This window comes from Sinohyriopsis cumingii, chromosome 14 (assembly GCF_028554795.1).
Source record: "Sinohyriopsis cumingii isolate HCF-2022 chromosome 14, ASM2855479v2, whole genome shotgun sequence".
Lineage (NCBI taxonomy): Eukaryota > Metazoa > Mollusca > Bivalvia > Unionida > Unionidae > Sinohyriopsis > Sinohyriopsis cumingii.
Window position 1 is genome coordinate 91,808,554 of NC_142974.1, and position 27,466 is coordinate 91,836,019.

Sequence of the window (27,466 nt, forward strand, 5' to 3'; positions counted from 1 at the left end):
ACATTTTATCCCATATCTTCATATCATGTGTACATTTTATCCGGTACCTTCATATCAGGTGTACATTTTATCTGATACCTTCACATCATGTGTACATTTTAACCGATACCTTCACATCATGTGTACATTTTATCTGATACCTTCACATCATGTGTACATTTTATCCGATACCTTCATATCATGTGTACATTTTATCCGATATCTTCATATCATGTGTACATTTTATCCGATACCTTCGTATCATGTGTATATTTTATCCGATACCTTCATATCAGGTGTACCGGTACATTTTATCCGATGCCTTCATATCATGTGTACATTGTATCCGTTGTTAATTTGTGTGTGTATGTGTATATGACCAGTTAGTTTCGAGCAAACGTAAAATTCTGATAACATTGTAATACTATCTTGTATTTTTTGTTTCTTGTGTCAGATTGTGATGCAGGTAACTTCTCGTGCGTCGGTGTGTCCCGATGTATCAGCAATAGCTCCGTGTGTGATGGACAGAACGACTGCGGGGACTGGTCAGACGAATTTGACTGCCGTAAGAAACTTACTAAAGCATGTTCTATAAACATTATAAGTACAAAACTTAATTCACAGATGGGAAAGAAATTAAAATTGTTAGCTCTTTTCATTATTAAACTGCTATATGAACTATAATTTTTTTTAAAAAATTGTTTACTTTCTTTAATTCACAAAATGGCACTCGTGCGAGACCAGACACTTGCCATTTTATTTTATCTTTTTTTTTTGGTCTTTGATCTTTGAATCAACCATGAAGTTGACTTGCTTATATTGTGTGTCCTTTATTTCAAGTAGGTCAATACATGTTAACAGATCAATCTCAAGACTTGATACAGATTCTGATTTCATGGAACGACACTTCCATAAATGCTGCTTCTCACAATTTATATAAAACTCTTTTGTTGTTATTGGTGCTTGAGTACATACGGACTACCATTTTTTCTCACAATAATCAGCGGAAAAGCATCTTATTTGAATTCAAATGTTCTTTTGTATTAGAAGCTTCCCACTGGGAATTTTTTTATTAGGACAAATGGAATTGTGTATCTTAGGTCAATACATTGATAGGTATTTGATTATCATTTCACACGCGGTTTTGTTAAATAGGATGTGACGCCAGTCATCAGTACCAGTGTGCAATGGGCATGTGTATAAAGTTATTTGAACGCTGTGATGGCAAGGAGCAATGCCCAGATGGTAGCGATGAACGTAATTGTCGTAAGTAGTATTATTCTTTTACACAAAGATGGATATATATATATATATATATATATATATATATATATATATATATATATATATATATATATATATATATATATATATATCCATTTATCAATGAAAGTTTTATGATCAGTGTGTGAGTATTGAAATTAAAAATGTCTTATTCTTTTGTGGATAAAACTTTAAAAAGGGAGATTACTCTTCCTTTCTTTGTTTAAGGGACATGATCTTATTGCTGGACCTGCCTCCGAGTAAACAATCTCTTACATACATTTTGAGGAACCATATAGGAATGCTGTACGACTGTTGTAATTTGTTATGTCAGAAGGCTTGTATATTATTATAGAAATACTGTACGACTGTTGTAATTTGTTATGTCAGAAGGCTTGTATATTATTATAGAAATACTGTACGACTGTTGTAATTTGTTATGTCAGAAGGCTTGTATATTATTATAGAAATACTGTACGACTGTTGTAATTTGTTGTCAGAAGGCTTGTATATTATTATAGAAATACTGTACGACTGTTGTAATTTGTTATGTCAGAAGGCTTGAATAGTGTTATTGAAATACTGTACGACTGTTGTAATGGAGTATGTTAGAAGCCTTGCATTAGGCGGTTGGTTTATTAAAGACTTTATTTAATAGCTTTAGTTTTGACTATGACGCTTCTTTTGTACTTGATGCCCACTATTCCAGAAGGGTGTACCAATGGTAAGGTGTCATGTGAAGACGGCAGTGGCAAATGTATTATGAAGGAGTGGTTATGCGATGGATTTAAAGATTGTGAAAATGGAACGGACGAAGTAACTTGTGGTAAATATTCCGCTTCTCTTGATAAATGCTATTTCTCAAACAAAAACAAACAAATAAAAAAGATAGCCGTAGAATGTTAAGGACAAAACAATGACAAAATGCACAAAAATATAAACGAAAGTTTAAAACTTTAGTAGGGTCCTCAGCCTGGGAAATTATAACTTTTTGCTACCCATAAAAATAATGAACTAACAAGTACTTCGCCTTTTTTCTGACACTACTGCTTGACATTATTTGTATTCGGAGTTTCCAGCCTCCCTCTCTGTCGGACTATCAGCCACTTAGTCGGCTAGTAATTAATAAATGTATTTCGACTGACCTATGTATGCGAATGGTAAGTAAAAACCCTCTTCTTTTGACCCATGACATTAAATCCTTCAGAACACTCACTTGTTTTAGTATTAATCCTGTCAGAAGAAAACACATGTGTATCCATCAGTTATTGATCTGAAAAAGTTAATTGCTGACGCATGTTTGGAAGTGAGTGGCCCGATAGTCCGCCAGAGCCCAAAACTGAAAAGTCCAGCACAAATAGTGCCAAGCCACCAGTAATGTCAGAAGAAGAAGAAAAAAAAAAGACGGAGAAATACTTATTGGTCAAATCCGAAAATATCACGTGAAGCATTTATATCTGGAAATCTTGTCACTTTGATTCCATCACCTTTTTCACAGGGGCAAAGGGTGTCCGAATGGACAAAGGCGCTAGCCTTTACAGATTAATAACATCTCATCTCGTCGTGGTTTCGAGAGTCGGGCTCGGCCAACGTAGGTATATGAGAAATTTGCCAGTAACTTCGCTTGGGTCGGTGGCATTTCCAGGGTTCTCTCCCCACCAGATATACTTACCCATGAGCTGCCTGATATATATATATATATATATATATATATATATATATATATATATATATATATATATATATATATATATATATATATATATATATATATTGAGGGAAAGTAATTTTAAGGCAATGGAAGATAATTTTAAGTTCAATATCATATAAAACTTGTTTAAAGGTTTATTTCTAAATGCCGTGCTCGGGGGGGGGGGGGGGCCGCGCGTAAATTCAGGTGGCCCCGCCAAAGTCATCCATACATGGCCCCGCGCTTGTTAGGCTGGTAGTATACTGGCCACCATGTACATCATGTGATGAATAATCGCGTTGAACCAACAATGTTTGTGATTTAGCAAAAATGTAATTGAGAGAAAACATCGCAAGCCTTAAAAAAAATCACCTTTCAGTAAAATGACTCTTTCCAGGTATACTTAAACATTTATAAAATTTATATAGCGTAAGGTTATGTGAAGCCTTTTCGTAGGAATTTGGATGTACTGATAAAATCTCCATGACAACAAAACTGCTATTTTACTTCACATTTCTGAGAAACTCATAGACTGATTCTTTTTTTCGACACGTTAAAACTGCATTCTTTCCGCATTCGATGCGTATTGTGTTTCATCATTAAAATTTCTTGTATTAGATAACTGTTCACTCCCCTCACACCGTGTTCTTTGAGGTTTGTATTCAGGTTCAGCATCACATTATTTCAGAACCATGCAGCAATGACAGTTTCTCTTGTCTTGATGGCAAATGCATCTCCTATGATCTAAAATGTGATTACAGGCAAGATTGTAATAACAGCTATGACGAATGGAACTGCAGTAAGTAACTACCATACATGTGCCTAAGTTATATTCTGAAGTTGTTGAGTATAAAAATATATAAAGAACTGTCAGCATTTTTGTAACCATTTTTTTAAATTATTATTTCATGATATTTACATAAATCAGGTTATCTCTATATGGATACTTATATGTCACCAGTAATCCTTTTGAGGTACTGGACTTCAAATGCACCTATGTTCTAAAACGTCAATCACGTTATATTAGAAAGTAATATTGGATAAAGTAGTTTACCTTTATGGATTTAAATTAGTGAGAGTATTTGTTGAAAACCTATGTTGTCTAGCCCCTCCTCCTAGAAAAATAAAAACAAATTATAAAAAAAATGAATGAAAAAGAAAGAAAAGGAAATTTTTTAAAAATATTACGTCCTTACTGACTTTTTTTAATAAAAAACAATTACCCGAGAAATTTTTTAATTTCACGGAAAAATGTAGGAAAAAATGACTCCGTTGTCTTCCTAATCAATGGCAAGTTGACAAGCGTGACACGTATGTGTATGAAGCAATAATGATCTTATTACGCACCGTCAGAATCTTACACAATGCTGAAGTGAAACGTTTACTTGTTAGGAACTGCAATATCCTGTATTTAATTAGGCACGCAATTTCAGTAGATTTCATCACTGATATAGTTTCTTTCGATGGACATGACACTATGCAAGTGCTTGAGTTTTAAATGTTCAGCTAATTTGATTCTTGAAAGGCAGTATACAGTAATAATAATTATGGCTGTACTTTCAGTTAGTTTAAACGAGAAAGGGCTACTGGAGTTGCCTTTCGGACGCTATGGATATCAAGTGTGCTCAAGTACTTGGGATGATGCTTACGGCGCGCACACATGTCATATCTTAGGTCTAGGGTAAGTCACGACTAAAAGAAAAATGCAGTTAGATTAACAATTTGATTCATACCAGTTAAATACTGACAAGCTGACAAGACACTTGGGCAAGAAGTAGCTTGGAACAATTCGTCTCCGTAGAGAAAAGCTCAATCGTAATTATAATTATGAAAGAAAGAATATCAATGATTGTATACCATGCTTAAATATAAAGGTATATAATGGTCATTTTGATCGATGAATCTCATCTGAGCGATGTTTATTTTCTGTTTTTATTATTATTATTATTATTATTATTATTATTATTTATTTCTTTTCTTTTATTTCTTTTTATTTTTTTACAGTGACTACATTTCGAAAGAAGATTATGTCGTACGATATGCAAAATACTTTGGTTTGGGAAACGGAACCATATCAACTTATTTAGGACAGGCCAGCATAATGTAAGTCTCCTCTGATGTTCTTTGGATTCTGTTATTTGTAATTGTAGAAAGCCTGAGTATAATTAATTGCCAGTATTTAAGTATTTAATAATACAAAACTTGGTTAATTAAGATTATTTGATTATAAACTTTATTTTACTGGGTTTATCACCAATTTCAAGCAATATTAAGTATTGTATCACTTTATTTTGGGGAATTCAATAAAGTTAATATCCCAAACACATAAATCACACAAGATTTTATCGTTTCATTTCTAAATTTGCAACTGACTAGTTTCTTATAATTGAGGAGACTATTTTAGCATATAATCTGAGCTTGAGACCTGCCTCCATTGCTAACGTTAGGTCCACAGAGAATCTGAAATAGGGACAATCCATTTATTTATTGCTAGTAGACTTACTAAAATTCACCACAATAGTTGTTGCATTTATGTTTGAATGGGTTTGTTATGTACGCTCCCATTGACGCGGTGGCAAATCACTATGCCCATCAGTGTATGCAGTGTATGAAATATGATAGCTACAACTATATACGCATATTGACAACTCACTATGCCCATCAGTGTATGCAGTGTATGAAATATGATAGCTACAGCTAGATACGCATATTGGCAACTCACTATGCCCATCAGTGTATGCAGTGTATGAAATATAGCTACAACTAGATACGCATTTGGTAACTCACTATGCCCATCAGTGCATGCAGTGTATGAAATATGATAGCTACAACTAGATACGCATATTGGCAACTCACTATGCTCATGCCATTTTAGTCGGGATTATTGATCTTTTTTGCTTACAACTAATTGCAGTATATCTCAGAATTCTGTGAACGCAACTGGTCTTTCAGTTGTCAGAAGATTACTATGAAACTTGGTTTATATTATGTTTATTATCAGAAACTGTACATGTCGACCAGACATGAACTCCAACAATACTTTGCAAGTCACAGCTGCAATTAATGCTTATAACATAAATGTTTTCCACCAGGTTTGCAGTTACTTTTGGATTTCATTGATACTTGGTACATATTGTGGAATTTCATTGATATTTGATAATTTTTGGTGATTTCATTGATACTTGGTACATATTTGGGTGATTTCATTGATACTTGGTACATATTTGGGTGATTTCATTGATACTTGGTACATATTTGGGTGATTTCATTGATACTTGGTACATATTTGGGGGATTTCATTGATACTTGGTATATATTTGGGAGAATTTCATTTATACTTGGTACATATTGTGGCATTTCATTGACACTTGGTACATATTGGGGATTTCAGTGATACTTGATACATATTGGGGGATTTCATTGATACTTGGTACATATTTGGGGGATTTCATTGATACTTGGTACATATTTGGGGGAATTTCATTTATACTTGGTACATATTGTGGCATTTCATCGACACTTGGTACATATTGGGGATTTCAGTGATACTTGGTACATATTTGGGGGATTTCATTGATACTTGGTACATATTTGGGTGATTTCATTGATACTTGGTACATATTTGGGGGATTTCAATGATACTTGGTACATATTTGGGGGAATTTCATTTAAACTTGGTACACATTGTGGCATTTCATTGACACTTGGTACATATTGGGGATTTCAGTGATACTTGATACATATTGGGGGATTTCATTGATACTTGGTACATATTTCGGGGATTTCATTGATAGTTGGTACATATTTGGGGGAATTTCATTTATACTTGGTGCATATTGTGGCATTTCATAGACACTTGGTACATATTGGGCATTTCAGTGATACTTGATACATATTGGGGGATTTCATTGATACTTGGTACATATTTGGGGGATTTCATTGATACTTGGTACATATTTGGGGGATTTCAGTGATACTTGATACATATTGGGGGATTTCATTGATACTTGGTACATATTTGGGGGATTTCATTGATACTTGGTACATATTGGGGGATTTAATTGATATTTGGTACATTTGGGAGGGATTTCATTTATACTTGGTACAGATTGGGGGATTTCAGTGATACTTGATACATTTTTAGAGATTTCAGTGATACTTGGTACATTTTTGGGAAATGTCAGTAACTCTTGGCACATTTTTGGGGGATTTTAGTGATATTTGATACATCTTTGGGGGATTTTGGTGGTACTTGGTACATTTTGGGGGATACCGAAGCGTTCTCGGCACTGTGTAGCCAGATTGGTGCTAATGTGTTGCATACGTGTATGAATGCATTCATATATACACACACACACACATATATATATATATATATATATATATATATATATATATATATATATATATATATATATATATATATATATATATATATATATATATATATATATGGGTGTGGGTGTGATTTTTATCAAGACGATATTGTCTGTCAAACAGCTATTTGTCCTTTTTATTTATCAACTTTTCTTTTCAGATTCAGTTGTCCAGAAAATAAAGTGGTGAAGTTAAACTGTCAGCCTGGAGGTAAATTTTAAAACTGTCAGCCTAGAAGAAAATTTCAAATAATACTTGCATTTTACGTGTTCCAATCCCCATAAAGGCTTCGACTCAAACTCAGGGAGAGAAATAAGGATACTAATAAAAGATGTATAAATGTAGAAACATAAAGAGTAAAGTGAAGAGATCACATGTCATTTCCTTATTGGCAGTATTACGATGCTGATTATCATTAAAATATTTTCAAGCAACGGAAGATATTAACCATATAGGTAGCATGATTTGCATAAGAGAGGTCTTTCAAATCTAACACACACACACACACACACATATATATATATATATATATATATATATATATATATATATATATATATATATATATATATATATATATATATATATCCAATAGTGGATTTAGTTTGAGTTAAGGCCAATACTTCTTGTGATTTTCCTAAGGTTGTGGTAAATCATTGGTGATGACGAATAAAGTTTGGATAGTAGACGGTGATATAGCCAACTATGGTGCATGGCCATGGCACGTGGGCCTAGAAATAGCTGGCACTTACTTTTGTGGTGGAAGTCTCATCAGTCCGCAGTTTGTCATTACAGCTGCTCATTGTGTAGAGTAAGTAATCCCTTTCTACTATATAATCACTTTCTACTATATAATTCCTTTCTACTATATAATCACTTTCTACTATATAATCACTTTCTACTATATAATCCCTTTCTACTATATAATCCCTTCCTACTATATCATTCCTTTCTTCTATATAATCACTTTCTACTATATAATCCCTTTCTACTATATAATCACTTTCTACTATATAATTCCTTTCTACTACATAATCACTTTCTACTATATAATTCCTTTCTACTATATAATTCCTTTCTACTATATAATCACTTTCTACTATATAATCACTTTCTACTATATAATTCCTTTCTACTATATAATCACTTTCTACTATATAATTCCTTTCTACTATATAATCCCTTCCTACTATATAATTCCTTTCTTCTATATAATCACTTTCTACTATATAATTCCTTTCTACTATATAATCCCTTTCTACTATATAATTCCTTTCTACTATATAATCCCTTTCTACTATATAATCCCTTTCTACTATATAATCCCTTTCTACTATATAATTCCTTTCTACTATATAATCCCTTTCTACTATATAAACCCTTTCTACTCTATAATCACTTTCTACTATATAATTCCTTTCTACTATATAATCACTTTCAACTACATAATCACTATACAGTCACTTTCTACTCTAAGTCACTTTCTTTTGTATAATTACTTTCTGCTGAATAGTCACTTTCTTCAACATAATCACTTTCTTCTATATAATCACTTTCTACTATATTATCACTTTCTTCTTTATAATCCCTTTCTACTATATAATAAATTTCTACTATACAGTCACATTCTTCTATATTATTACTTTCTGCTGTATAGTCACGTTATACTATATAATTCCTTTCTACTATATAACCACTTTTTACTATATAATCCCTTTCTACTATGTAATTATTTTCTTTTATATAATAACTTTCTAATATTTAATCACTTTCAACTATACAACCCCTTTTTACTATAGAATCACTTTCTTTTATATAATCAATTTTTCTACCATATAATCACTTTCTACTATATAACCCCTTTTTACTATATAATCACTTTCTTTTATACAATTACTTTCTACTATATAATCACGTTCTGCTATATAGTCACTTTATAAGAACTTTCTACTATATAATCCCTTTCTACTATATAATTACTTTCTTCTATATAATTACTTTCTACTATATAATCACTTTCTACTTTATAATCACATTCTGCCAAAATTACTTTCTTCTGTATAATCACTTTTTACTATATTATCACTTTCTTCTTTATAATCCCTTTCTACTATATAATCACTTTCAACTTATATAATCACGTTCTACCATACAGTCACTTTCTTCTATATAATTACTTTCTGCTGTATCACCACTTTCTACTATATAATTCCTATCTGCTATAAAATCACTTTCTCCTTTATAAGCACTTTCTACTATATAAGCACTTTCTTCTATATAATCACTTTCTGCTGTATAGTCACTCTCTACTATATAATCCATGTCTACTATAATCACTTAATCACTTTCTAATATGATCCCTTTCTACTATATAATCCTTTTCTACTATATAATTACATTCCTCTATATAATCACTTTCTACAATATAATCACTTTCCTCTATATAATCACTTTCTACTACATAATCACTTTCTTCTATACGATTGCTCTTGCATCAATTACCATTGTAGCCGTAAAGAGTGTGTGTGATTTGGATTTTTTAACGTAGCTTTAGACATTTTCAGGCATATTGCTACGATGTCTACCGTATGGCAGTTTATATTGACTGGGTTTGATATCATGCTACGCAGATATGTAGCATGATATCCCACCCTGACACCAGGCCGACCCGTCCTAACACTAGCCTCTTAATGCTGAGTGCTAAGCGAGGAAGCTGTTAGTACCATTTATGTAAGTCTTTGATATGACTCGGCCGGGGATCGAACCCACGACCTCCCGCATCCGAGGCTGACGCTCTAACCATTAGGCCACCGGAGCTGTCATTATAAAAACGTCCCATATCTGCATAGAGCTCATATAAAGGATTGACTAGCTATCTGTGTCGAAATTTAGGCCCTTTTAATTTACTTTAAAGTGCAAAGTTATATACGTTTCAGGTAAAAATATTGCCATGTTAAAAAAAAAATTCGTACGTTTGACAGATACTGTAGAAAATTCGTCAATATTTATAGAATACTCTCTGATCATTGTAGGAAATGCATCGATATTAATAGAATACTCTCTGATCATTGTAGGAAATGCATCAATGTTAATAGAATACTCTGATCATTGTAGGAAATGCATCTGTGTTAATAGAATACTCTCTGATCATTGTAGGAAATGCATCGATGTTAACTGAATACTCTCTGATCGTTGTAGGAAATTCATCGATATTAATAGAATACTCTCTGATCGTTGCAGGAGATATCTATTAGACTACTCAAGTCTGGTAGTTCTTATGGGGGCCAGCAACCGTATTCGTCCAGAATCTTCATTTATCAGACGTAAGGTGAAGGAAATAATTTCCCACACTGGACACGTTTACTTCAAACAGAACGACATAGCTTTGCTCCTTCTGAATGAATCCGTGAACTACACAACTTATATTCAACCGATTTGCCTTCCTGGCAAAGACGAGATAATGCCTTTGTACGCTCAATGTTACACCGTGGGATGGGGACAAACACAGTGGAACGGTTTGTACCACTATTTCTTCTTTACTAATGCCCTCCGACTTTAATACGTTAGGATTACATCCACTGTCTAGCAAATTCAGCTCTCCCAAACAAAGACTTTCACCACATCTTTTGGCTTGTTTCAACAACATAAAGGTTAAAAAGTCGTTTACTTATCAAGGTGGAAGTCAAACGAGAGTTGTCTCCCCTTAGAAATAGTCGCTAACACCAAATCCTGTCAATCGTGAATTACTACTTCGCGCACGTTCGACGAAGCAAGCTCATTTCAAAATCTAGAAAATACATTATACGTTTATGCCCTTACACCACTCGAGCGATTCTTTGAAGTTTTTTTTTAGCATTAGAGCAGTGTCGTTCAGCTATTTTTCTGCCTTTGATTGGCCCTATATTTTCGTAGACGAATATTTTGCACTTGATTAGTCTAATTTAGTAATTACCTGCACTGTAGTATATAGTACTTGCAATTCAAATCGGTGGTTTGATCTTTGTTTTCAGATAGTCTGATAATTATTCGGTTATTACATTCTGTCATGCATGTTATTTAACGGGGCATTTTATTCTCTTGATAGTTTCCCTTCACAGCAAATTCAAACGTTCCAATTATATCGTTAAAATGTCTGCAGTGTGGCAGTATATAGTGATGTCTAGCACTGGAGAATCATATCGCAGACAAGTAGCATCAAGCCACCGAAACACAAGAATCGGTTTCGACCCAGCTTTTTTCTCTCGGTAGCTTCCTTCTCGAAATGACAAAATGGTGCCTTGACTCGCCCATCCTTTATCAAAGGGACTCGTTGATATGAACGTCCTAAGAGAAACGTAGAAAGCCGACAATCTGCAGCACGATATAAACAATCTCTGTAGACACGGGAGGTATTGTAATTACTGTTCAGAAAACAAAATCACTTAGATTTTATTCGCAGACCTTTTATGAGTTCTCTTACCGAATAGCAGACTAAGTCTGATAATTGACCTACGTTTTCTTGGCTGGTTCATTTGGGTACGACAGTTCAGAATGGAGACATAGTACAGAGACTGGTTTTCTGCGACGTTAAACTTAAACATGCAAGATGTATACCTTGAGAGAGGGGGGGGGGAATTCTTGTAGATTTCGCTGAGATACATGCTTAAGACCATGGACACAATAGTAAGAGCAATAAATCCAAGTATATAGTTTTACTTGCTTCGTCCTCATTCATAAATGCTGCGAGGCACAGTATGCATTTCCATCGATCTATATAACTGATAGCATGTACAAAGTTTCCTCGCACAATTGAAACATAAACTCAATTCTTTTCATAGATGCAATTTCCAATCTAATTTACTCTTCTTGTCTAAGTAATGGAAAAAATTCTGAATCGGTGTCGTATATGGCCGTTATCTTGTGTCCATGACCTGTAAACGTTGCTTGCTGTATCTAAGGAAGCAAATTTATTGATAGCGAATTGGCGTATTCATTGAGTTTCCATAGTATGATGTCGGTCACGTGACGAACTCACTTCCTTTATAAACCGAAAAAATTCTGTTTAAAAAAAAGAAAATTAAATTCATATTGGTTACCATCGAAGGTGTAACTTATTGAGAAAATAGCAACATGCCCATGGGAATTAAGAAAGCCATTTTCAGTTTTAAAACCGCACGTAATTCGCACGTAATTCGACTGAGCGAAAACAAATAACAACATTGTTGTAACGTCGGAAGGACTGAAATGAACAACGTCGTCAAAGAGAAAGCAGTAGGAAAACGTAATGGGTGGAGACAGAAAGCCAGGTGTTTTTAGCCGGAGTTCACTGATAAGGTTTTGAATAGTACACTGTGGATTATGACCATGCAATAAATAATGCTGACATGTTTACCAGGTTCAGGACGTGCTCAATATTGTCATCATTAAGCAAGATAAACAAGGAATCCCTTATTTTAGCATTAATAAACTAAATAAACAGGGAATACCTTATTTTGGCATTAATAAACTAAATAAACAGGGAATACCTTATTTTGGCATTAATAAACTAAATAAACAGGGAATGCATATTATTGGCACTATTAAACTAAATAAACAAGGGAATCTCTATTATTGGCAATATTAAACTAAATAAACAGGGAATCCCTAATATTGTCATTCTTAAACTGCTTAATTTTATTATGGGCATTCATCAAACTAAAACAGCAAGAATAAATATGCATAACAGTTTGAGCATGAAACATGCATCTCGGCAAGAGTTTGGCGAAGATATTCAGATGTCTGTTAGATATTTTTTTAGTAAGACAAAATATAAGCCGGTGAAAGCCCGAGAGACACCAATATTGCTAGCTTTTTAATCCCTAATGATTATTACTAATTACTCCCACAGGTTGAAATATCATCATCATCATCATCATCATCATTATTATTATTATTACATTTGTGAAAATATATTGATGATTATTCATAAATATTTTTAATGACATTTGCAGAAGGTCTTGACAATAAAATTAATAAATATGTGAAAAAATTAGTTATATCTTTTAACTTTATCTTTGATTATTATTCACGGTTGTACGACCCTACCCTAATGCGGTCACCGCTCCTCTACGGACACATATCTTTGTGATGTATAATAAGTTATGTTCAAATAAGAGGAATATTGTATGTGCGTGTGAAAGGGGCTTATATAATTTCACTTATCATGATCTGTTTTATTATTAATTTTCTGTTTGTAATTGTGCTGAAAAGGTAATGAATATTGCATGCAATGTTTCTTTTCAAGACAATGTAACAAATGTCATCGAGTGAACTCATTTTTTATTGTATTTTTCCAAACTTTTATCCCTTGTACGGTAAACTCAGTAATTTGTTTGCTCACTTCTTTGCAGCGGGAGAATCTTAATTTTGTCCGTACCAAGTATCTTATCAGCAAGACTGCGAGCCCCAACCCCGCACCTGACCTTCCCCCCCCCCCCCCATGTAGACAGAGATTGTGCTACCATATTTGTATGGATATGTAGCTGACCGGATTTTATTGTTAGGCAATTACATTATCCATTTGGCATTTTTATAGACACGTTTTGAGCTAAGGCATTTTGTGATAAAAGACGTGTTAGCACGATTCAGCAAAACGCAGCTGTGATAAACAAATAATAGTGAGAATAAATTTGGTTGGTATGCTTATTTGTCTCCATATGTAAGATGATATGTATAGACTTTCTTGCCAATATGTCAAATTTGTAACCTTTTGGGCACGTTCAGTTTTGGTCTGCAGTTCAGTATAAATGTTTTACAAAACATAATCTAATTTCTTGTTTATTGCAGAGGGTTATTCCGAACAGTTGCAGCAGGTGAAAATGACACTCTGGGACCTTAACAAGTGTAACAGCTCGTATGCTTGGAATGGAGACGTTTTCGACACTTTCCTCTGTGCTGGATACTATACAGGAGTCAAATCAATCTGCAAGGTATTCTTCGTTTGAGTAAGATTTTACACGCAGCTTCCGCTCCCTTAAACAATGAATTTTGGCGTGAAAATGTTACAAAACCATGTTACTATAGAATAATCAGTCAAACATTCTTTGTTCGGACATGGTAAGCATTATTCGTTTGCTTTCTATACTGAAGAATGCATATAGAATTGCAAGGCATCTAACTACCCTGAACGTTCAAATGTAATTAAATTACAAAATTCATAAAATCTACTTCGTAATAAAAAGGGATAAATTAATGTTGGCATCATTATACTAGATACACAGGTAATCCCTTGCATTGATTTCATTAAACTAAATAATTTGGGAATCCCTTGCATTAGCATAATTAAAATAAATAAACAGGCAATCCATGGTATTGACATCATTAAACTAAATAAACAGGCAATCCCTTGTATTGGCATCATTAAACTAAATAAACAGGCAATCCCTTGTATTGGCATCATTAAACTAAATAAACAGGCAATCCCTTGTATTGGCATCATTAAACGAAATAGGCCGGGAATACTTGTCTTGGCATCATTAAACTAAATAAACAGGGAATCCCTTGTCTTGGCATCATTAAACTAAATAAACAGGGAATCCTAGTCTTTGCATCATTGGGGCCCCGAGTGGTCTAACGCGCTCTCCGTTACGGATCACTGCCATCTCACCTCTGTCTGCGTAGGTTCGAGTCTCGGATTCAGCCAATGTGGGTATGTGAGAAAGCTTGCTAGTAGCATCTTGTGGGTCGGTGGTTCTTTCCGGGGATTTCTCGGGTTCTTCCTCCACCATTAATACTGGCCGCCATGTATAGCCTATCGTGTGCTGAAAAATGGCGTTAAACCCTACAACAATAAACTTTGCATCATTAAACTAAGCAAACAGGGAATCCCTAAGGTTGACATTAATAAACTCTTTCATTAAACGAAATAAACAGGAAATCAATGATATTGTCATTTATTAAACTAAATATCCAGAGAATCCCTAATATTGGCATTATTAAACTAAATATTCAGGGAATCCCTAACATTGGCATTATTCAACTAAATATCCAGGGAATCCCTAATATTGAATTTATTAAAAGAAATAAACAGGGAATCCCCAGTATTGGCATTTTTAAACAGAATAAACATGGAACCACTTGTGTTAGCATTATTAAACTAAATAAACAAGGAATCCCTATTATTGGTATTATTAGAGGAAATAAAAAAGGAATACCTACAACTGGCATTATTTAACTAAATAGACAGAGAATGATGAATCTCTAGTATTGGTTTTATCGAACTAAACAAATAAACATGGAATCCCTACTGTTGGCATTAACAAACTAAATAAACAGGGATTCCCTAGTATTGGCAATATTAAACAAAATAAACAGGGAATCCCTAGTATTGGCATTATCATACTAAATAAATATGGAATCCCTTGTATTGGCTAAACATGGAATCTCTAATGTTGGCATTATTAAACAAAATAAAGAAGGAATCCCTGGTATTGGCATATTTAAAGGAAATAAACAGGGAATACCTATTATTGGCATTATTAAAATAAATAAACAGGGAATCCCTTGTATTGGCTTTATTCAACTAAATAAACGGAATCCCTATTATTAGCAGTATGAAACTAAATAAACAAGGAATCCCTAGTACTGGTATTATTAAACTAAATAAACAGGGAATCCCTAGTTTTTACATCATGAAACAAATAAACAGGTACTCCCTTTTATTGCCATTCTTAAACTGCTTACTTTATTATGGGTATTCATCCAAATGAAATAGTAAGAATACATATGCATAACAGTTTTTAATATGTATCTTTATCCGTAATCTATATCAGGATACATGAATGTCGACAAGATGGTGGCGAAGATATTCAGATGTCTTTTAGATTTTGTGTACTTTTTTTTTATAACGCGAATTTAAACAGAAATGTCATGTTCAAGTAACGAAAAGAGAAATTTGTTACCTCTTAGGGTGACAGTGGAGGTTCTCTAGTGTGCATGGACAATTATGACACGTGGAAACTGGTGGGAATTTCAAGCTATGTGGCCAACTACTGCAACAAAACAGGGCGACCAAACATCTATACCGACGTAACTAAGTTTTACGACTGGATACAAATTAACACAGGTAAGTTTAAAAATGCTATATATGTTTGTAATTTTGCTATAACCGGATGGAATAAAATAAAGGTGTCACTTGGAAGTCATGTGGGCATTGAAAGTTTCATGTCTGTCAGATTGTAATGTGGACTTTGTTTGCATAAAACAACATCCAAAGTGAAAGTTTCTGTCCATTTCAACACTTTTTATTGCGTAGCATTCATCCTGTAAGATATTGTGTCCATTTATATGATTTAAAACGTGCACTACACATGGCGTTGTTACCTGCATCTTTGGAAAACTTCTTTTTTGCTTTTCATAATCTCTAAGCTTGCTACTTACAAAATGTAACATTTTGGCTCTGAAAGGATGAACCTGAAATGATGTTTGTGGAAATTTCATAACTGTCAAAAAAAGCACACACACACACACACACACACACATTGAGAAAATCGAACTTTAGCTCCGTATAGTTTTTTCTCATTTAACAGAAAATCAGTAATACTTTTTTTCAATTTCCTATTCCTTATAAATCTTTCGCATCGGTGTCATGGACGCTAATTAGGTGATTACATGATACTTACAAAGTACATCCATGACTACTTACTTACATCCATGACTGCGATGTGAGGAATTACATCAAATATGGATGTACATATAGTACTGTTTTCCTAATAAATTTGTACATATATATATATATTCGCCAGAGTGTGTGTTCACGTGCGACAACAAGCAGTGCCTTTACAAGAGAGACCGTATATGTGACAGAAAGGATGATTGTGGTGATAACAGTGACGAGATTAGGCTGTGTAGTAAGTAGTCTCATCGTTATTGCAAGCTAACCTAGGCAGTTATTTTTAATTAATTTCATCGACAGTTTTTTTCCTGATTTTTTTTCCACAACTCCATATTTTAATTGAAATATATGAATCGTCTTCACTTTTCATCGTATACTGTTAAGTGGAGTCTTTAAGATTGAGCGATAGATTTTGATTAATATGTCTGTTACTTGGTTTGTATAACTCTAAGACACGAGAATCTTCATGATTTATCTGGAATATAAAGTTTTAACATGAGAATCTTCTCGACTTGCCTGGAATATAACATTTAGACGTAAGAATTTTCTAGACCTATCTAGAGTATAACATATACACATGAGAATTTATAAGACATATTGAGTATAACGCTTAGACACGAGTCATCGTGCCTTAGAGTATAACGTTTTGACATGATAATCTTTCCAGACTATATAGAACATAACATTTAGACGTGATAATCTTCCAGACTTATCAAGAACATAATAATTAAGAAGTGATAAGCTTCCAGACCTATCTTGATCATAACATTTAGATATGATAAAATCTTCCAGGCTTATCAAGAACATAATATTTAGACATGATAATGTTCTAGACTATCTAGAACATAACATTTAGACATTTACAGTCTAAATTCGAGATTTATCTTGAGATACGTTCGTAACTATCTCCTTCAGTCACTGATGATATAATTTCTGTTAAAAAAGATATGACTGTGAATTGCAACTTCGATGACAAATTCCTTTGCGGCTATGAAATAAAAGGATGGAGCCTTGGATTTGATAACAAGAAAGCAGTTCGACTGTATGACTCGGACCTGTTTCCACAACCTCCGCAGACTCCTCAGTTTGACCATACAATAGGCAGGTACCCAGGTAAGGCTACAAAATACATCTAGCTTATGTTTTATAGTGATGAGAATTTTTTTAAGTGTAAGTTCAGTTTTAAAGAAATAAAATTAAACTGCGTGTGTGACGCTTTAACTACATCCATTTCAAATGGCGCAGATATAATACTTACACATTACAAATGTATTAAATTATGACTGTGGACCGTTATTCGGTGCATCTTAATGTCACGGCTAACAATCTCAATCATGCATCATGTAAATTTGTGTAAATAACCGCGAAAGGAACTTTCAATTCATGCAGAAGGGCGATCAAGTTATACAAACGAAACAGTTAATTGTCCCATGAAAGCAGAAGTTTTAATTTTACGTAATAATTTTCGAATTTCTAGAAAAGTAATTTTATTGTTTGTCACTTTTCTCATGTTCTTTTTCATAAGAATTTTCTAAATATATAGATTTGGCATCAATTTGTGTGAAGTGTTCGAAGAATATATCAGACACTTCCCATGGAGTTTCAATAAGACTCGACTACGTTTCATGAGAAACAGTGGAGCCCGATCTTGACAAGAAATTTGAATAGAAAAGTGATGAACAGATCGAATCATTCTTAGATTTTTGAAAACAGACAGCTAAAGAGTTGTACGTTTTCAGTAGACAAGTTGTTTTCATCTGCATTTGCGATGCCTCCTTTTCATATTCGGAAAGTCGTTATGTTCTATTGGCTGAGGATGGACGTGAATTTAATAAACAGGTTGTGTATTTCAGAACATCTATATGTTCAACACACTTATGTTTTAATTTTGTTTTGCGATAAAATACATCTATTTACAAGATGGGAATCTTGATTGCATCTGTTTTTTTCTAATTTCTTTTTAGGTTACTTCATGTACGGTAAGGAACGGTATTCATTTGAAGCTGTGCTGTCATCGCCGACATTTAATATCACCTTACAATCCTGCATCCGGTTCTTCTACTACCTGCGTGGAAGCATCGGAACGGGCATAAGGGTGACGGTGAATGAAATGCGTTCAAGCGGAGAACCAACCACCAAGCAAGTTTGGACTTCGGGCATAGGGTTACAAGGTCGTGATACATGGAGGACAGGTCATTTCGATTTAGCTCCCGGAGTTTTCAAACTCAATTTTGACACCAGTGACCTGTTGAGAGCTGCAATTGATGACGTGGAAGTGATAACGGGCCAATGTTCCACTTCCGGTAAGTGTTACAATTTATCAAATCCTGCACCATTGAAATATCCATACTTTGTAGACAAATGACACCTCCGCCGAAGGTGGCATCTGTCAATCAGCTATCGGCATCACCGAAATTTCAGTGGATCACTTGCCAGTTCGATCGTCAGCTGGGTGTGAATCGTCACAGTATTGGGTGACAGAGCAAGAGCTGGCAATTTCTATAAATAGAACAGAACTGGCTATGTATTATGTACGACTTTAACTCTTTAGAACAGCAACATTTTAATCTAATTTTCGTTAACTTTTTACAAACATGAATCTTATTTCAGTCACTGGGAAATTTTTCAAAAAAGAAAAAACGCACCTTTTAAAGATATGCAAATGAGGAAGAGATTCATGCAAATTACGCATTGTCTGATTTACAAAAGGTTCTGAAACAGGAAATAGACGAAAAGGAAATAAAAAGAACAGAATAAAATAAAATTATAAAACAAAACAGTTAGGAATCCATTAGGCAAATAGACATGAAAACCTCAATTACTGGTGCAACAGAAAAGTTCCGAACATAAATACTTATTGATTCCATCTCAAAAATACAAACAAAAGGTAAAAGTAATACTTTAAGTATTTAACTTTAGTAGTCTATTAAAATGTTGCGATTTTAAAGCTCTACCCGCGTTTATTTTCAGTTTGCAAGCAAAATGAGTACAAGTGTACATCGGGAACAAAATACAGTTGTATTCCTGCAGAATCTCGGTGTAATATTCTTATCGACTGTGATAATCTTCAGGATGAACTGAATTGCTCAGGTTAGTAATCAGTTTAAATCAAAGACCATGAACTATGTTTTATTTATGATACATTGAATGTTATGCTGTTCTTTTATTTACTTTTTTATATGCTCTTCATATTTTTGAAACAAAATGGTTGTAATAAAATTGTATATATGCTCAAAAATATACGACATTGCAGGCCATTAAACTGTGCATACTAGACTGGTTTCAGAGATTATAAACCATATATATATATATATATATATATATATATATATATATATATATATATATATATATATATATATATATCCTTCTATCTTATATCTGTTGAACGCATTTATAATAATGTATAGGAAAATGAGTTCCTGTTATTTTTCGCTACAGTCATTATTAAATGTCTATATTTGTTGATTTGTTATTTGTTCGACATCCCTCACCAACTACAAAAAAAGCTTTAAACCCGGCCTTCGGATTTTAATGTATGCACCATTTTCTCGTCCTGGCCTACGGCTTTTAATGTATGCATCATTTTCTCGTCCTGGCCTTCGGATTTTAATCTGTGCACCATTTTCTTCTTGTCATAGGTGTATCCAGAAAGTACAGTTGTGACTTTAATAGCGGAGTCATGTGTGGCCTTGACCAAGCATCGGATGATTATAACGATTGGTACCTGGTGAACGGAACGTTTATCATCCGAGAACAGGGAAATTTAAATTTCTTCTTCGACCACACCCTGCAAACAGAGGAAGGTAACATGCATTGGATTCCTTAGAAGTATTGCCCTTGTTGCCTTCTTTCCACCCCTTTGTTTGCTTTCGTCTTCGTTCACACACACACACACACACACACACACACACACACACACTTGGTTCTTTTATTGATCCTGAATAGTGCTGAAAATTTAATCTATTGTAAAAAATGATTGTTTCCATGTCAGATATTAAAAACGTTACCTGATCTGCTTGTAGGTACCGTGTTTTACCTGAACACATACGGTCTGTTGCCGGAGAAAGACGTCAGGATGACTCAGCAGTTTTACCTTGGCAACCAGCAACACTGCTTCTCACTGTATTACAGATTAAAGTCCGACGTCATCTTCAGAATTAACGTAAGTATAACAATGGATGATAGTTGACGGACGCTTTATCGTAGTGGAGTTAGCAATACATTTCTTCTGTCTGTTCGACTGGTTTTTTTTTTTAACCACATATCGTAAACCGATGTGTGGAAATTTATTAAACCAAGTGTTTAATAGAGTAAGGAAAATGTGCACAAAATACTGACAAATTTTCATATTTATTCCATAGTCTTTATTGGGAGAAGCAGTAGTAAATTTACGGATTTTGACTGGGTTGCTGATATAGGTTACGATCTTCTACTGCCGAATGGCTTTGTGCTCATGACTTCTTGTATGCATGTGAACCGTGGATTGTAGTCTATGAGACTAGGCCTAATCAACGGGCGTCCAATACAGGAGTGTAGTCATGGGGAATAGAAACACATGACCAGTGGCGTCGCTAGGGGGGTGCGGACCGCACCGGGTGACACCATCTCAGAGGGGTGACACCAGAATGAAAAATTGCAAATTTTACAGAGCACCCACTGCTCGGTCTAGTCGGATTTCATAAGCGGATAACCGATCATAGTTAAATACATGACTAGCAGGCACAGCAGTGGCGTCGCTAGGGGGATATGGGGGGTGCGGACTGCACCGGGTGACCCCATCAGAGGGGGTGACACCAAAATGACATTGCTAAGGATTCTGTATGGTCTGTTACGGAAGAAGGACCATGGGGGTGACACCATGAGCTACCGCACTGGGTGACACCAACCCGAGTGACGCCACTGCACATGACCTATATCAGTACCCCAGTCCATATTCGCTATTGCAGTACTGCTGGAGAGAAAATGTGTATATTCAGCAAGTGAGACATTTGTTTGAAATACTTCCATTATTAAATAGGCTTATAATATCTTATTTTTAAGTAAAATACATCATAATATAGGTAATAATTTTGAATTGTATTTTCACAACAAATAATTTCATTTTGTGTCAGATTTTTGAAAATAACGTAGCTTTTAAGTTTTATTTTTCATTATTCCACACACCCCTAAAGAGAGTTGACCCAGCTTGAATATCAGCAGAATATAAAATGGCTGCCGTTATAAGTCGATTGAACTGTGAAGAAAAAAAAACCACGATCATTTTAATTTGACAAAATTATTTATTCTTTGGTATTCATTTAATATGAAACATGATATTGTCCATGTTTTTTATGCAACTGTTTGATTTGCTTATGTCCAGACAAAATCTGTTACATATTTGAATCTTCACAATTAAGAAGCATGCGTGCTCTTGGAAACAAATTAGTCTAGTTTTTTTAAAAAAAAATCTATCTCTATTTTTCTTTTCTTCATTCTTTGTTTTTATTAATCGGGAACATCAAAGACTAATCTCCAAATTTAAAGTGACAAATCGCCTTGTATGCATATACACAAACGATGATTTCAATGGCCCCATCCTTGGCATCGTTATGACTTTAGGGTCAATAACAAATACAAGCTGAACTTAAAAAATAAGTTTACATGAAGAAAATAACTGGACGAGTGAAACTTAGGAAATTAAAGGAAATAACTTAATGATGGCTTACAAAAATAGGCTTTATTTTTGATTGGTAATTACTAAATTTTGACCTTGTTTTGCGGCCTGAGACATTCTAAATAATAGAACTCTACATGTGCACTATTAAATGAGGCTTTTATAAAATAATTAACACACATTTCTTCAGGTCATGCAATAATGTCATACTGGGAATCGTGATTTAAACCTCGGAATTTCCTGTGAAATCGGGAATTATTACAGATATGACAATTACCAAATTGATCCTACAGGCACAGTACAAGACATGCCCAAATGTTTATTATGACCCCTGAGTGATGTCAGTGTCCCGAGGAGTATTATAACCCGAGTGACGTCAGTGTCCCGAGGAGTATTATAACCCGAGTGACGTCAGTGTCCCGAGGAGTATTATAACCCGAGTGATGTCAGTGTCCCGAGGAGTATTAAAACCCGAGTGACGTCAGTGTCCCGATGAGTATTATAACGCGACGTCAGTATCCCGAGGAGTATTATAACGCCCAAGTCACGTCAGTGTCCGGAGGGGGAACAATTAAGATCGTGTGAATTTGCGATGGCAAACCATTGTAGTTGCTTTAGTTTTTTTTATTACATTACTTAAGGAGGTGAGGGATAAGTACCGTTATTTAACCCATGTGCGATAAAGTATCAACATGATCGTATTTTGAATTTTAGGTAACCTGTGCAAGCTGTAGCAACAATAGTTTCACACTGAGGCAAACGTTCGCTAATTGGACGTTCTATCAGATCAACCTGCCAGCGTCGGTCAGAGACGTGATGGTGACGTACGAAGTTCTGGGACGAGAGGACGCAAATAAATACTTATACGTTGCGTTGGACGACATTGCCGTCAACCCTGGGGCTTGTCCGCCTTATGGTAATCTAGTGCTTACGTTACTTTTAAATCAATGTATTCGAATGTCCAACATATTGGAAATGAGGCAGATATTATAGTCATAATTATGGCATGTTTTCGTTGGTAAAACGCACGCGTTTAAAAAATAAGCACGAGGGCATTTGAAAATGGACTTTGCATTATATAGATGAAAAGGTCTCTGTTTGAATATTAGTCATCACGACAATGAGAAAATATATTTTGTTTTAAATTAGGCAAGAGTTGGAAGCTTGTCAATTATTTACTATGGATAAAACCCCTGAAAATGTTTCCCTTTTCAGTCTGTCCTCGGGACTGGTTGAAGTGTAAAGACTCTGAGAGGTGTGTGCCACCAGAAGCAGTGTGTGACAGAACTGTTAACTGCGATGATGAAAGTGATGAAACAAGTTGTGGTAAGTCACCATATTTTAAAGTTGTTAAATTCTGTTATCTGTAATTCCAAAGTTTAAGCACATCAATATTTTGATGGTCCTCTCACAGTTCAGAATTACGATTTATATTGTTTCTTATGATATAAATACAAATCTATATTTCCAAATACAATTTGCGATTGTTCTTAAAAGGCCATGTCTCTATCACAGTGTCTTCCGATATATTTCAGAGTGTACCATAAACGAATTTAGGTGTAATAATGGGCGTTGTATCCCTTCATCCCAGAGGTGTAATCAAAAACCTGACTGTAATGACCAGTCTGATGAAGGAGCAGTATGCGGTAGGTTTCTATTTTTATGTTTTTAAAGTGAACCATATTCATGTTATTATTTCAAATCTTTCAAATGGTATGACATGAAATTGCAACATAGTTTGTAATTAAAACAAAGGAAGAGCACAATGAAATGGATTTTTTTATAAGTTGTATGAAAAAACCTAAGGCACTATTTTTATCAAATTTAAATGCAAATAAACAAGTTCTTTCTGAAATGAAAACGTATTTCATCTTTGTATCCAACAGAAATAGAAACTTAGTCGCCAACCTTTCTCAAGCATTATTTTGCTGCTGCGTTGGTAACACTAAAGAGGAACTTGCATATGGTGCCCAAAAAAATAGAGGTCACAAATGCAGTCGAAATTAAAACTCTTAAGTATCGATATCGGAAATGTGTATCAACCCGTTTATCACTGAACTCTTTTGGTTTCTGAAAGTCAACAACGCATGGACATTAATCACTTTTGTTTTTGGATTAGTAAATGTATGTAAATTATTATTAAGTGTATTAATAAATGAGGCTTGAATTTACCTATAGCACACCTCCAGTGCATAGATTTTAACCAGATGTGCATGAGCTTTTTTTTCAGCGAAATCGTACGAGCAGTGATAAAAGAGCTGAGCTCATTCTTAGATGTTTAAATTGAATAGAAAGAGCGATAGCAACTTTTATTGGACAACTCACTGCTTAATATGGCTTTTAGTCCCTCTTTTGCAAATCCTGAAACTCCCGCTTCGGAAAATATTTTATCGACATACTTGAGATCAGTGAACGTGTGACAAACATGGAATGTTTTATTAGAGAAAGATCATGGCGTTATCGCCGAATTTGAATGTTCGTCACATGCCTGTAAGAATCGGATGATTAATGTCGACTCGACCATTTGTCTTTTGTATCTAGAGTCCCTAAAGAACGTGTCATGTGACTTTGAGACGGGCTGGTGTGGCTATGAGATGGAGAAGTACACAGGATACTCCTGGTACCGGCACAGCGGCAAAACGGAGACGGACTTCACAGGCCCTGCCACTGACCACACGTTCGGGAATGATACAGGTTAGATAGGAGATACGTCTGGCGATTTCTGATCAAGAGTAACAAAAATGACTTTAATTTTTTTTACATCTTAAATTTTTAAGTCCAGCCAGCTGGTGATAAATGGGCATGACCGACACTGCAAAAGTTATGCAATACACGGGAAAAAACATTATGTCACATTTTTTGTTGGTCTATCTATTTTTATTGTAAAGCCCACTGCTATATGTAACTCTTATCATGAAATGCAGACATTTTAAAGTCTTGGTTGAAGATTGTAATTAACTAACTGCAAGTTGTTTCAATCTATTTGTATTCACCCCTCGTCATTTCGTTGAACAGGTCACTATACGTATGCCGAGGCCTCCCACGGTGATAAGGGAGACAACTCGTCTTTAATTTCCCCCTCGTTCTTCACTGGCACGGGAAAAAGTGTGAACTTCTACTTTCACAGCTATACAAGTAACACCCTGTATGCAGGACCCGTGACTCTACAAGTGTTGCTTTTGAATCAGAACACAAGCGAGAAAATTCTTTTATGGACACTGAATTCTACTAATGAAAATATATGGACAAAAGCCTGTGCAGATCTCAGAGATAACGTAAATGCAAGACTCATCTTTATCGCAATCAGAACAGAAAAAGAAATATACGGCGTGGATGTGGCTGTCGATGACGTAATGGTAGAAAACACCATGTGCGTTGGTAAGCATTATTTCTTGTTGCTGTTTAATTGATAATATAATATTTTATTGACCGTTTTTCATCAGTATAGATCTAGTAATAGGTATTGTTTCAATTGCGAACTCCGGTAATTAGAGTTGGAGAAAAACGGCATTCATAGTTTTTTTATATAATCATAGGTTCAATCGATTATAACAAACACATAATTGGACGCTGAAGTGTTCAACCTCATCTTTAAATAGTAGACAAACAAGATTATAATAATTGAAATATCTCCACTGTGTATGAATCATCTTCATCAGTTGCAACCGCACAACAGCCTTCCCGCTCACCCAGCACCGGCAACCTGTCTTCCAGAACGTGGGCCATCTTCCATGGATTCGTGAATGTTTAAAAAAAATGAAACCCCTTGAAGATCGTAGGATATGGCAGAGAATCGCATCCGCCAATTTTTTTTATAAACTCTAAGTCGATCTTGATATCAGTCAGAGAGTACGATGATTTTACAGTACGTCTTTGTGCAGTAGCAGAATTGGACTCCGACGATATATTTACGTAACTGATTTATCTGTATTACGTCACACACATCTGCAGGTATCGATAATTATGTACGTGTTATTGGTCTATCGATCGGCATGAAATGTACTGACGGGTTCAAAGAAAGAAAAAGATGATTACAAAATGTGAAGAACTATTCGAACGCCTCATACACCTGTAAAAAGTTGGTGCTTAGAAAGGTCAAAGCATGGGGAACAACTATTTACGCGCTGAATGCATCAGTTAATATCGCATTCCACAATTTAAGTCGCTTGCGGAATTAAAATGGCATTTCATACAGTTACTAAATTAGTTCGGTAATTTCCACCCAGCCAATGTAGCTTCAAAACTTTAAACATCCTTGTCTCTGTCGAGGCTGGTATAAATATTCGATAATTTGAAGGGATTTTTTTGTTTCATTGTAAGTAAAGCGGCCTTACTTTTGCAAATAATAATAATAATACATGTAATAATAATAATAATAATAATAATAATAATCTATTATGACTTTTTTTCTTGAAACAGACCGACCTACCACAAAACCCCAACCTGACACGAAAGGTAAGTTTTATCGAATATATATCTATCTGTCTATCTCTTTGGCTATCTATACAAATTCATTTTCATTAGGCCATGCAATGGTAATTACCTCTTACTATGGGAAGCACAATGCTGTCGTCCAGTAGTTTTCACATTTTCACAACTTAAGCACACTCCTGACATCACCGTTAGTTTTACCACTGTCACAGTGGGAAGAACGTTGCTGTCATCACTGTAAAGCTTCCCACTCTTAAATGATGAAGCATATTGCTCTCATCACTGTAATGTTTACCACTTTCATGTCACGACCATGGGAAGCACACTACTGTCATCACTGTAATGTTTACCACTTTCATGTCACGACCATGGGAAGCACACTACTGTCATCAGTGTAATTTTACCACTTTCATGTCACGACCATGGGAAGCAGTCTACT

At 34.7% G+C, this 27,466-nt stretch overlaps 1 protein-coding gene across 3 annotated transcripts in view; it reads left to right on the forward strand.

Moving 5' to 3' along the window:
* The window catches only part of LOC149784383 (uncharacterized), a 108,263-nt gene that overhangs the window by 78,238 nt on the left and 2,559 nt on the right, over nt 1–27,466 (forward strand). For all 3 annotated transcript variants that reach the window (XM_089932445.1, XM_089932444.1, XM_089932446.1), the window contains exons 11-33: nt 434–544; nt 1,135–1,245; nt 1,952–2,068; nt 3,621–3,731; nt 4,496–4,613; nt 4,937–5,035; nt 7,470–7,519; nt 7,952–8,120; nt 10,550–10,824; nt 14,114–14,256; nt 16,235–16,391; nt 17,071–17,175; nt 17,886–18,053; nt 18,905–19,243; nt 19,911–20,030; nt 20,582–20,746; nt 20,966–21,105; nt 23,311–23,512; nt 23,812–23,922; nt 24,132–24,242; nt 25,138–25,290; nt 25,612–25,974; nt 27,016–27,051. In XM_089932445.1, coding sequence (XP_089788571.1) covers nt 434–544; nt 1,135–1,245; nt 1,952–2,068; nt 3,621–3,731; nt 4,496–4,613; nt 4,937–5,035; nt 7,470–7,519; nt 7,952–8,120; nt 10,550–10,824; nt 14,114–14,256; nt 16,235–16,391; nt 17,071–17,175; nt 17,886–18,053; nt 18,905–19,243; nt 19,911–20,030; nt 20,582–20,746; nt 20,966–21,105; nt 23,311–23,512; nt 23,812–23,922; nt 24,132–24,242; nt 25,138–25,290; nt 25,612–25,974; nt 27,016–27,051 — 3,474 coding nt within the window. The remainder of the gene's footprint in view (nt 1–433; nt 545–1,134; nt 1,246–1,951; nt 2,069–3,620; nt 3,732–4,495; nt 4,614–4,936; nt 5,036–7,469; nt 7,520–7,951; nt 8,121–10,549; nt 10,825–14,113; nt 14,257–16,234; nt 16,392–17,070; nt 17,176–17,885; nt 18,054–18,904; nt 19,244–19,910; nt 20,031–20,581; nt 20,747–20,965; nt 21,106–23,310; nt 23,513–23,811; nt 23,923–24,131; nt 24,243–25,137; nt 25,291–25,611; nt 25,975–27,015; nt 27,052–27,466) is intronic.